This window comes from Colossoma macropomum, unplaced genomic scaffold, assembly GCF_904425465.1.
Source record: "Colossoma macropomum unplaced genomic scaffold, Colossoma_macropomum, whole genome shotgun sequence".
NCBI classification, from domain to species: Eukaryota; Metazoa; Chordata; class Actinopteri; order Characiformes; family Serrasalmidae; genus Colossoma; species Colossoma macropomum.
The window spans coordinates 5219603-5232163 of NW_023494786.1; the positions used below are offsets into that span (position 1 = coordinate 5219603).

At 38.2% G+C, this 12561-nt stretch overlaps 1 protein-coding gene across 1 annotated transcript in view; it reads right to left on the reverse strand.

Moving 5' to 3' along the window:
* col4a3 (collagen, type IV, alpha 3) overlaps positions 1-12561 on the reverse strand; it is a 92438-nt gene that overhangs the window by 31151 nt on the left and 48726 nt on the right. Inside the window, exons 16-30 of the mRNA XM_036556678.1 lie at positions 12081-12125; positions 10749-10802; positions 10456-10497; positions 9779-9860; positions 9604-9639; positions 9029-9193; positions 5749-5838; positions 5536-5631; positions 5248-5318; positions 4597-4785; positions 3048-3216; positions 2730-2822; positions 1668-1772; positions 1383-1477; positions 191-341 (exon numbers count right to left, since the gene is read on the reverse strand). Of these exons, the coding sequence (XP_036412571.1) occupies positions 191-341; positions 1383-1477; positions 1668-1772; positions 2730-2822; positions 3048-3216; positions 4597-4785; positions 5248-5318; positions 5536-5631; positions 5749-5838; positions 9029-9193; positions 9604-9639; positions 9779-9860; positions 10456-10497; positions 10749-10802; positions 12081-12125 (1483 nt within the window). The remainder of the gene's footprint in view (positions 1-190; positions 342-1382; positions 1478-1667; positions 1773-2729; positions 2823-3047; positions 3217-4596; positions 4786-5247; positions 5319-5535; positions 5632-5748; positions 5839-9028; positions 9194-9603; positions 9640-9778; positions 9861-10455; positions 10498-10748; positions 10803-12080; positions 12126-12561) is intronic.

Consider the following 12561-nt stretch of genomic DNA (forward strand, 5'->3'; position numbering starts at 1 on the left):
TGCTTAAATTAATTCTAAAAATTGCTACGTTCACTATGTCTCACACATAGGAAGAACAAGTTTTTTTTTAATCCCAGAAGGCAGTAAAAAGGATTTTTAATGCCAGGAGGTTGGCAGTCTCAATTTGACTTGAAAATAATAAATATTCTACAAAAGAAATCTGCAGATGGTTATCAGTCCATGTAATTACCTGGAACCCCCGGTGCTCCTTCTCTCCCTGGCTGTCCACGACATCCAGTGCATCCTGGGCTACCAGAGTCACCAAAAAGGCCAAGTGGCCCATCATCTCCTGGCAGTCCTGGCCTGCCAGTGGGCCCTGGAGGGCCAAAACCTATATTACCCTAATGACAAAAACAAGAAAGATGCGATAGGTAAGATTCTAAATATTCATTTGAATCTGCACAAAAGAAAAAAGGATGGCTTTTTCATCAGCTCTGTTTAGGCAAATATACATCCCTTGTCCCTGATCATACGGTGGCTACAATGATTGACACTTTTGGTAAAGATAACCAAAAAAGGCAAAGGTTGTGTGAGGCTACTGAACATCCAAGATAAATGGTCACATTTCTTAAAGTCAATATGAATCAGATACCACATCTTCCTTCCATACTGTGACAATGAATTAAATGTGGTAGGCAGGATCTCTGAGCTAGCTGAATATTTCACTCAGTGACAAGTGGGAGAAAAAGGAGGAGTTTAACATGACATTATTGCTTAATTTTACTTTTCCTTCACTGCTGGTGCATGGTAATTAAAACTCAGAGACATTTTTTAAGAAGGACAAAAATCACTACACTTTTTTCAAAGGTTACGGGAAAACAAGAATGTTGTCTTTTTAATGGTATGGTATGATAGATTGTGACCAGCCACAGGAACAATGTGTAAAAACCGATTCCTTTTATATCATGTTGACTTTAAATTCAAATGAACAGCAGAAATTCAGTCTTGAGACAAATATTCTGCACAATCCTTGAAAGTTAAAATTTGGTCATTTTATACTTGCTTATTTGGTTCTTTGGTAAGGTGGGGAGTGATGGTGAATTAACGGGATAGATATAGCTGCTGTTCACCTGAATACTTTCCACTGTTTCAGTAAAGAGTTTCAACAGCAAATGTTTTTCAGAAAGAAGCCAACTGTCTATTTTGTATTGGCTCATGATTGTAAGGTTCTAGAATTTTTGGGGTTGATTTTGGAATAAGATGTTATGGTGGATTAAAATGAAAATGTCTGATGATATTTCATAACCGTTAGGTTATACAACTGGCGTGACTGCATTTCCGTGTTTTATCATGTTCTCATGTTATTTTAAACTGTGATACACTTTTACATTACACAATGTAAGGCATTCTTTGTCGATGTCTTTTAATGTCATTCATCTAACCTTCAAACCTGGCCCCCCAGGTGGTCCTGAAGGCCCTGGGCGACCTGGTTTCCCAACGCCAGGATCACCTGGACGACCTTGCTCACCCTTCTCACCTAAAACAGGTACAGGAAGACAGTATGTTATATTGTTGACTATGTGGATCCTAGTTTAAGTAGTCAGGGTAATTTGGACTTGATAGGTATAGTATCTTCTGTATCTTGTGTTGTGAAATCATACAAATAAATGTACACATATAGATGTACACATGCGTGCGCACACACACACACACACACACACAGGCACCTCTGGGTCCAGGATTTCCCACGTCTCCTGGTTGGGAAAGTCCCTTCTGGCCTTTTATGCCAAATGTTCCTGGGAACCCTCGCACTCCAGTGTATCCCGGATAACCTGGAACAATCCAAGGAAAAGGCAAGAAAAGTGTTACACATAAATTTCTTTTTTGTAGTTAGAGTTTTAATTGCAGCTAAAATTTTGCTCTGAAGCCAAAAACATCCCAAGAAAATGTCGCCTGAGCCCAAACCGACCAGACCAGACCCAACCCAACTTTTCCTAACCCAAGTTCTGAAAGCCAAACCTGATCACCACAAACTGGAGATGGAATAAAACTCTTTACTTATTCTGAACATTTCTAATGACAGTACTTGCTTTTAGGTTATGTATGATTTTTTTTTTTGTGTGATTTTTATAACTAGTGTAGCTAGGTCAAGTTTATTGCAGTTTTCTTTTTTCAGGTCAGTTATATACATACATATATATATACATATATATACACACACACACACACACACACACACACACACACACACACACACACACACACACACACACATTTTTTAATTCACTGTTTATTATTTTTGAATCTCCTCAAAGCAATAACTTCTGCTGCTTAAATGTGTTCCATGCAACACTGAGGGGCAAATTAAATAAGTTTATCAACCTGTTTTCCAATAAACATTCAATAAGGTTGCCAGTGCTTGCTTTTTTTTAAGGTTTTGATTCATCTTGTCCTTTTTTGGTCCGGTGGCTGAGCACCTCAAAAACCACCTCAAAAGTTTTTAGTCTGGATAAACTTTACATAGGCAAATGCGTTAGTTTCATCCTAGCACTATAGACCTCAGTGGATCTCGCTACCTTAACATAGGTTAAACTAGCTTGCCAGATACTAAACTAACAACGTAAATTCAGGCCAAAATTTCTTAAAACAGGACATGAACTACAAAATTTAAATGTGACATTGAAACCAGACATTTAAGGACCAAGCCCAACTTTTGAGAAAATATGTCCAAACAGCACTAAACCCAGTGTGAGTAGTCGGATATCATGTTTGAACTTCCTTTAATTCACCTGCTGGGCCCTGTGGGCCCCGCTGACCCTTTGCCCCCGGCTGCCCGTGTTCTCCAGGAATTGTGCAGACTTCTCCAGGCTCTCCTTTTTCACCTGTAAGACAAAATCTGTGATTTCATGGCAAAATGCTAAACAAAGGAATATCCAATGATACGAATATACAAATAAAATGGCACAAATTGTGTGAATGTGTGAGTGTTGAAAAACAACATGAACAAAGACAAAAACAGCTCTCCCTGATGGCGTTATGACACACTTGTGTTCAGATCCTAATTTCTCAGCACCATCTTACATGCACTTTTCTCTTTAGCCTCTTACCTGGTTCCCCACACTTCCCTGTCAGACCCTCTACACCAATGTCACCCTTCTCACCAGGGGACCCTGCTGCCCCTACTCCAGGGAACCCCTGAACACCCGCTGGCCCAAGGCGTCCTGGCAATCCATCTGTGCCTGGGACGCCACGGTCACCCTTCTTTCCAACAGCACCCTAAAGGACACTGAGATAAGTTAGTATGATCAAAACATATACAGTCAAATACTTTCAGTCACTTAGCTCATTCTCACACTGAAAACTTGGGCAAAACCTAATCTTTGAAGTAAATTTAGTCAAAGAAAAAAAACCTTTTGTAACAAAAACACGACACAATTACTGACATTTAGCATGTTGTGCAACTTGCCTTTGCCAACAGAACAGCAAGACATTTTCTCATACAGCTCATCTCACAGTTTTTCAGGAGGGTTTAGGTCAGAGGACTAGGATGACCATATCAAAAGCTTAATTCTATTGGTCACTAAACCATTTTTATGTGGATTTGGATGTATGTTTTGGATCACCATCCTGCCGAAAGATCCAAACATGACCTAGTTCTAGCTTTCTCGTAAATTAATTGACCAAATTCAGATTAGATAGAGTAATTTGGCCAAGTAACCAAATTAATTCATAAGTAGAACTAATTAAACTAGTCACACCCAGGCTTGACTACTGCTAACCCTTCCAACATCACTTAAAAAGAACCTTTCCATCAATGTGAGGTAGGCAAAAAGGTCTTAACAAGCAGCACACTCTGTTGCAAATTCCATACAAGAAAAAAACTTATTGAAATATATTCCACCATTAGAGAGAAATTGGGTAACATCTGTATCCATGGGAGAGTTGGCATTGGCATAAACTACAGCTAGCCAAAATGAACATAATGGCTTATCTCACATTTGCCAAAAAACACCCCGAGCCTCTTGCAATACCGTTTTGTGGACAGATTAGTAGAAAGTCGAACTTTCTGGGAGTCAAGGGTCATGTTACATCTGGCAAAAAAGCTAACACATTTCACAGCAAGAACATCAGACCAATAGTTAAACATGGTGGTGGTAGTGTTATGGTGCAGGGATGCTTTGCTGCTTCAGGACCTTGGCGACTTGACTGCACCATTAATTCTGTTCTCCACCAGTGCTGTGGTTTCATTATCTCTTCAAAAATCCCACCTGCACTGCAGCTGGTTCTCATACAAAATCTGGTAAGAACTTTAAGTTTTCTTGCTAGGGCTGCAGGTAACAAATATTTCTATAATAAGTTACCCATCGATTATTTGTTTGATTGGTCTGCACAGCAACTGATTCCTTCTTTTACAGTACAATAAACTATTAGAAACAATGTTGCTCCCAAAGATTCCAGAAGTAAATTCATTCTGTCAGAATGAAATGTTACAATCTGCATATTAACATTCACTTTCTATATAGGGGTTGCAAGACGATATGTGCTGTGAACATACATTCCATGATATTCTTGCAAAAGTAAAGTAAAATTTATGATTTTTTCTAATATTTTTGCAGCCCTACTTTACACCACTGATTGAAAGCCCTCTGTACTGACCGGATTGCCCTTTCCTCCCATTGGACCTTTAATTCCAGGAGCTCCTGGTATTCCACTCCTTCCTTTCACCCCTGGAAAACCACGTCTGCCGGGGTCACCCAAGTCCCCTTTTTCCCCTGGTCCTTCCATAAAACCATGGTCCCCTTTGGGCCCCTGATGCCCTTGCGCTCCTGGATTGCCAAGAGGTCCCTACATATTGAGAGTTTTCATAGACAATGCTGACATCATCATACTCAAAGTACTTAAATACTCCTTACAAAGCATACTTAAAAGAAGAGATGTGCAATTAATGCATTACATCAGAATTAGGAACTGGCTAAATGTGATCACATCCACCCACAATTAGCACTGACTTTACTAGCAGAAAAATCACAAACATTACAAATTGTAAATTTTATTAGGGCTGTTGTTATTGTTCAAAAACTAGTTGCTACAGTTATGACTTATGGTTATGGTTATGTTATGGTTACAGTAATTCCTGCATGGGTCCATTTCCAACTACTAAATTAAACCTGCACATTTTTGTATGTTTTAATGGATGCACTGGTACTACTCAGAAGTCTGTTTTGGCTGCCAACTGCTATTTAAAGTGGTTTCTTATTAAGTATTTAAAAATTATTTAAAAAGTGCCAATGGACCGGGGACACTCACTGGTGGGCCAGGAGGACCTTGCAAACCTTTTATACCCTGTGGTCCTTTAGTGCCTGGTGGTCCTACATCACCTGCACAGATAAAAGCAGACATCAGAACACAGATAAATGTGAGTGCACAGTTCAGACTATAAGCCATAATTTTATTATTATTCATTTATTGTCACTCTTTCATTTCAGAACACTACTGTTTAAAATCACTATTCATGATTGTGGACTAAATTTCACTGCTCTACTTTTAGTCTCTCTGCCAGCCTCACTCTCACTCACACCCTCACTTTATCAATACCTGGAACTCCAGGATTACCAGGGTGACCAGGTTTTCCAGGTGGTCCTGGTTCAGTGCCTGACAAATAGCACAATCTACAGATGTCTCCTGGGTCCCCTGTGAAAGAAACATTGTCTATTGTAATGCAGCATGGACTAATGCATTTTATTCGAAACAACAACTTGTAATTGTACATGACAGTCTGTAGTACACCTTGGTGTTGGAGATTCTTACCGTCTCCCCCCTGCTCTCCAACAGCACCTCTGAGTCCCAGCAAGCCTTCCTCCCCTCTGGATCCCTTAGGCCCCACACGTTCATAAAAACCTATAGATCAAACAGTGGAGTTCAGAGCTTTATCTACAATTTTAAACATTCATTGAATTGAAAAAAGCACTTCCAGAAACTCAGACAAACAGAAGAATTTAACAGATCAGAACATTAGGTACAGATGTTAATCACACTGCTCTCCTTCTTTCAGGTCATTCAGTACCAACCATCAGTTAACCAACGCCATCTGATCCAATAAACATCTAGAAAATATCCAAAAATTCAGAATAGAGTGGATGGAAGTGGATGTTGAGATGTCTCTACAGACATATATACTAATATCTGTACCAAACTATTTTGTTGTATTTGTGTAAATGATTAGAAGTATGGGTTTAGATTATATATGTAAGACATTTCAAATATTTTTTTAATGTCAACAGACACATTTACACTGATGGTCTAATTTACCGACATAAGAAAAGAGGTCTTAACTTTTTGTAGCATTTTTATGCCTTCTTGTAATTTAGTTGTTTGTGTTAAGTATGCTTTCATGCTCTGTGCTTATGTTTTGGGTTACATATGGTATTTTGAAATTACACATTGAATCACATGCATATGAACATCATGGAGAGTCACAGAGAGTTTTTTAAAGTAAACAATGCAAAAATAAGCATGCATGCTGTTGGGGAGACGTCTGTACTCAACCAGTTGCGAATATTCATTTTGAATAAACTGTATTTAAAAGTGTCACTGTGCTCATCTATGCAGAGATTATGTGTGATTATAAACATACTGACTATGTATTTAATTTCTGTATTTTTAGCTTAGAATGCAATGTGTGAAATCTCCCACTATGGTCTGAGTGGTAATTCTGTGTCTCTCTCCTCTCTTTATAAATGATGTTGACTTATGGAGTCATTGTAGAAGTTATTGTGAATAGATCAGATGAAGTGGTTCACTTATGAGGACAAAGCTGTAAGAGAAAAGTCTTTGTAACAGAGATGTTAACAGGTCACCATGTTATTCCCGTTCTCCCACAACAGAGCATGAGCAAACAAGGATTACAGAGAGTCACCCTCAGATGCCCAAACAGTCTTCCCCTTCAAGTACCATGGTTACGTACCAGTGATAGAGAGGCAGAGGAAAAGTACAGAACATTCTAAGATGACCCAGTAGAATCAAGTCCTTAGAGACAGTATGACAGTAGACAAAATAAGTATATAAAAGCTATAAAATTAACCACTTTCCAACAGTGACCACTGTGGCACTAAAACCTCTGGACTCCAGCTAACCATTAAACTGTCATCAGACTGCAGACGAATCTGCATTAGTTACAGGCCTGTTACCATTTATTATTTATTTTAGAAATTGAGTGCTCTGTGGGTTATTTCAATGATTAATCAAGTAATGAGAGCTTTAAAAAAGGTCAGACAATACAATTTAACAGAGCAGTAATAAGCTATACAACATAAGAGTCTAAAATAATTTCCTGAAAAAGATAAAATAAGAAGCAATAAAAAACTTCCTTAAAAAATTAATAAAAAAAAAAGGTAACATAAATTGTAGCATCCATCAGGCTCTGTTTATTTCTTTAAGAGAGACCTGTAGAGAATTTAAAATATACATTAGCATCATGCAAGTTTCCAAGTAACTGTCAATTTATTGAAAAGTTACTGAGCAACTATGAATCCTAATTAGTTCTTGACAAGGAAAGTCCTGACTTACAACATTATATAAAGATGGGGCTTCTAAGGGTGCCATGAGCAAAGCTGTGGTGCATCTCAGCATCAGAACCAAACTGATCTGCCATATGCCATAGATCTGCGTGTTAATTCTTTTTGTCATGTTGTAAATGTCAATTTTATGTATCATAGAATTGTTCCTAGCGAAAAAGTTCTTTAAGTAAATCTGACAAGGACAATTTAGTATTGTTGATTCATTTTTGTTATAAAATAATTCCTGATACTAATTTGTTAATGAATCTGTGCTGTTACTTTAAAAAATGCTAATAAACTACAGTACCATGTAGGGCTGGGGTCACTTATCGATTTATGATGATTTAACAGCCAGGAAACTGAACAATAGATTTGATCATTTTTTTTCTTCACATTTTGTATGCATTAGGGTTTGGTTCTCTCATCTGTTATCTCAAATTCAAGTCTCAGTTCTATACTGACATACTGCTATAGAGAAAATGCTGTCAGAACCAGAATTTTTATTCTTGTTTTTAGTTTAACCTCATAAAATTACAATGTATGGGGCCCACATTTCATTGAGAGTGGTTTGATGTGAAATGGCTTATGTAGAGCAACTTACAGACTCAGATATCTTTACAGTGGTGGTGACTGGAACCAGGGATTGCGATGTCTTCAAGTCGAATATAGCCAGTTTATATGTAATGTAAAACAAGGTACAAAAAAAAGTTTTTGCCTATCAACGCCCTGCATGTCTCTCCCCAAAATGATTGGATTTTTAAAAATACCAAAACACAAAACAAGAGATTTAAGCTTAAAAACGGAATAACAATCTTGCAGTTGAAGGGGTTACTGTTTAGTTGTGAGATGATTTTTATGTATAAAAAAAGCATGTGATTTTTAATGCAATTAAATGTTTGTTTCGATGCAGTTTTTATTAAATGCTGGTGGTAGGAAGGTAAAGAGGAAGAAGAAATGAATTCACAGAGCAGTAATAAGTTATCATTTTTCTTTTAGCCAGTGCTAGTCAAAGACTTGGACAGTGGATAACAGCCCATTCTGCTAAATATGTTCATGGACTCACAGGAACTGAAGATCTGCAGCAGCACTATATGTGTATGATGGAGTTTTAGGCTGTGCTTCAGCTTGGAACTGTGAGCATTTACAGGAGAAAACAAATCTCAGAAGCAACTGTGAGCTCCTATGTGAAAGATTCCATTAGTACTAATGTATAACTTTTGAGTCTTAACATGCTTTTTTCTGTCTGCAAAACTCCACAATGATGGTGAGCTTTATCGCCCTTTTCTGCCACAAATGGAAACTGCCCTACTTGTATTGAATATGTAAATGGAATATACCTGTGATTTGAAATAAAGAAAATATCTAGATTTATTGATAATGTAGTCTGGACTTATCACCACGTTACACAGACTTTTATTTTAAGAAACTTTGAGGTGATTTCTTCTGCAGAAAATTAAAACACAAACACACACCCACACACCCACACACCCACACACCCACACACCCACACACACCACAGTTTGGTTAGTTACCTGGCTGTCCCGGAAGGCCTCGCTCACCAGGAGATCCAGGTGGCCCCTGAGGTCCATCTAATCCTGGGGGGCCTACTTCATATGGTGCTGGCTCTCCCTTATCCCCTTTCAACCCCTCAAGGCCTTGCTGGCCCCGTGGCCCAGGATCTCCAATTTTAGAGGATGCTGGATTAGAAAAAAATAGGTATATTTTGCGTAAAAGAAATTAAAACACCCTGTGACACATCTCAGTCTCTCTCTAAACACAAGGGCAGATGAATGCAAGTTAGAAAGCAAAGTGCAAAATGTGACCTGATGTGCTTGTGAAGTCTCTGAAATTAGGACTGCCTACTCACTGCTCTATGCTTAGAAGATGGAGGGTTTCAAAGTCTAATTTAAATCTGGTTTTAGGAAGCAGAGGAAATATCGCACTAAACTGACTGCTGAAAATTGTAACAGAATATATAATCTAAACCTCCAACCCATTTTTTGCTTGATCCTTCCACATTTCATGCGATTCTCCCTAAAAAAAAGCTGTAAAAAGCTTAGTATAGCTGAAACAAAGTGAAGATATAATGAAGCAAAACACTGTTTACCTGGAATGCCTGGACGTCCTGGAAATCCAACTAGCCCTGTTGAAACAAAACACAATAACTCTATTATAAGGCCTTATTATTTTCTGCTACATAAAAAAAATACATACTAATTTCAGAGAAAGGCACTTTTTGTATATTTGACAAATTTGTGATTCTGACCAATGTGTCTTCTTACCTATACTGCCTTGAGGGCCAGGAGGTCCAGGTAAACCAGGAGGCCCTCTTTGGCCTTTCAATAGTTCACGTCTTACATAGATCTACATGGAGACAGAAACAGAGCTCAACTTACTATATAATTCTGTCAATCTCAATTAGTCTCAATTAATCTCAATTCCCTGTTCCTGCAACTGTGCTCAGTTCTGCTTAAGTGGCATAGCAGGCTGAGAGTCTTGGCCTGAAAGCTGTCGTTCAATCTTGCCCGCAAGAATTTTACAACGAAGATTAGGCAATTCTCAGATAAGTGTGATCAGCGATTTTTAAGCACTGTTTTACTATACTTCTGTCTTATTTTTTGTTTATTAATACCTTGCTGAATGTAATGTAATGTAACAATCAGCTGTAGTACCATATAAACATTGTAAAGCAGCACTATGGAAGTTTTTTTTTGTTAAAACTGAAAGAGGTCCTGTTACTGAGCACGTTACCACGTCATATGTCTTTATGTATTAACGTACTTGACAACAGATCTAGTTCCCTGGTTTGTTGGGGTTTGGATTCTTCAGCATGTTGTGTGCAAGTACATATTTCCAGAGGTCTCCAAATCCCTAAATGTTACATACTGCTGCTTTAAATATTTTGCACTATGTTCTGTGGGAAATCAATTCAGCAGACATAGAAAGTTACAAAACTCACTTCTCCTTGGGGACCAGGGGGACCGGGATTACCTCGTTCTCCCTACACACACACACACGAACACACACATCCACACACCCAGGGACAAGGACATGGGCTTATTCCACTGTATGTTGTTATGACCTGGACACCCAAAATATAGGACTGCCCTCAAGTGGAAGTTGAGTGAGTTTACATTAAGGATTATATTAATCAAAATATTAAGGCATGGCTAGACACTAGTCATCTTAAAAAAGTAATTATTTATGTAGCAAATATATGATAAAAGTGAAGACTTTAAAAAAAAATCTGACCTTTGGACCAGGAATCCCAGAAGGTCCAAAGTATCCCTTAATCCCTTTAAAGCCCTGTGGGGCACAAAATCCAAGCAACAGCATAAACATTAGTGATTTATTTCAAATTTCTCATTCAAAGAGGTGATTTCGGAAATTGCTCAATCACTGTTTAGGTTGGCATGTGTTGTCAGGTTTTCAGTGACACTGGAAGATTATTTAAAGGCCCTGCACATTTTTTAATATCTGTGCAAAATAAATATTTCAGCAACCAATTTAATATATCTCGATTACATTTTAATATTTTCTCCAAAAATGACATTAAAAGGAATGTTTTAACATTCTGCTGTGTGGGCATGGACACCAGCAGATTGATTGACGGCACCATTTAAGGTGGAACAGGAAATTTCAAACAAGAAGCTGGCAAGTTAGAAGCTGACTTCAGCTTCATGTTAACATTATAGTTAAAATGCTAAACAGTGCCACTGAGAAGCTGCTAAAAAGGCTGTGATTTTCAGGTTCAGGTTCTTACTCAAAATCCTCCTCATCAGGTTCATACAAGTGAGGCCGTGTTGATGTTATCCAATTTCCAGCCCGCACCATACTGAGGTGCCTACACCTTAGATGTCAACTACACTGTTAATACAAAGCTGAATAATCTTTTTGGCCAGGTTCTTGTTTGAAGTTACCCATTCTACCTTAAATGGTGCAGAAGGCATCATAATAACTGCTGGACCATTTAAGGTGGAATGGGAAAATTCTAACAAGAAGCTGGTGAGTAGGAAGTAGACTGCAGCCTCATATTGTTAACTGTAAATTTGATCTGAATATTAGCTGGATGAGCTTTTTACTGGCATGCTATCTCCCTTTTTTAGGGGGTGCAGGTGCACCACAGACAAAAGGAGAAAGGCTGCACAGTGAACACTCAATAATAAGCCCCTAGGGATGTAAATTCTCTTGTTCAGAAGAGTGCATCCAGAAACAATAGCAGTGTGTCTCTTTTATACAGAAATAGAAAATGTGGCAACACACAGAAATCTCCTTTTCCACTCACTGATACAATTTACTATGCCTAACAACATAACTACTCTGGGGACAGATTGTGAAGTTAAAGGGGACATTAGTTACACAGCCTCTAAATGTATTGCTGGGCATATGTTAGATAAAGCAGTGATTCTCAAATCTGTTCTCAGCCCCCCCAGACGGTCCATGCTCTACCCTATGCATTGTGAGTTAGGTTGGAGTGAAACTGTGAAGTGTTTGGGAGGCCGTGAGGATTGTTTTGAGGACCACTGATATAAAATATGGTTAAACAGGTTAATTCCTCTGCCAAACTCTCCCTTGACTGCTTACCTGAAGACCGTCCTCTCCCTGAAGACCATCCTTTCCATCTTTTCCCTAAAAATCAAGACATCATTCATTATTAATACTAATCACAACACAAATCAATATCAACCAATATTAGTGCTGAACAGTACATCAGTCAACATCCCTACTAGGGCACTAAGCATCCGATAACACGATTGGTTCAACTTGTCATGGTACTTGCAGTTTTTCTTCCTCTTTATTTAGACAGAGTGATCCAATACGTTTTTTGTACAGTGCAAGGAATGAACTATAGTCACATTTTGTTTCAGTTAATGCATAATAAGAAAGAAATAAAGTATCTAATTAACATCTCAGCAATTTCTCTTAGACAACAATGAAATCAGATGGAAAAACAAAAGAGACTTTTGCGAAAGTCTCGAGCCATCAAAGAGTAACTTTTGAGCACTGCTTTTGCTCTGGGTGGAGATTCAAGCGTGAAGACATCTGTAATGGTAAAATACAAATG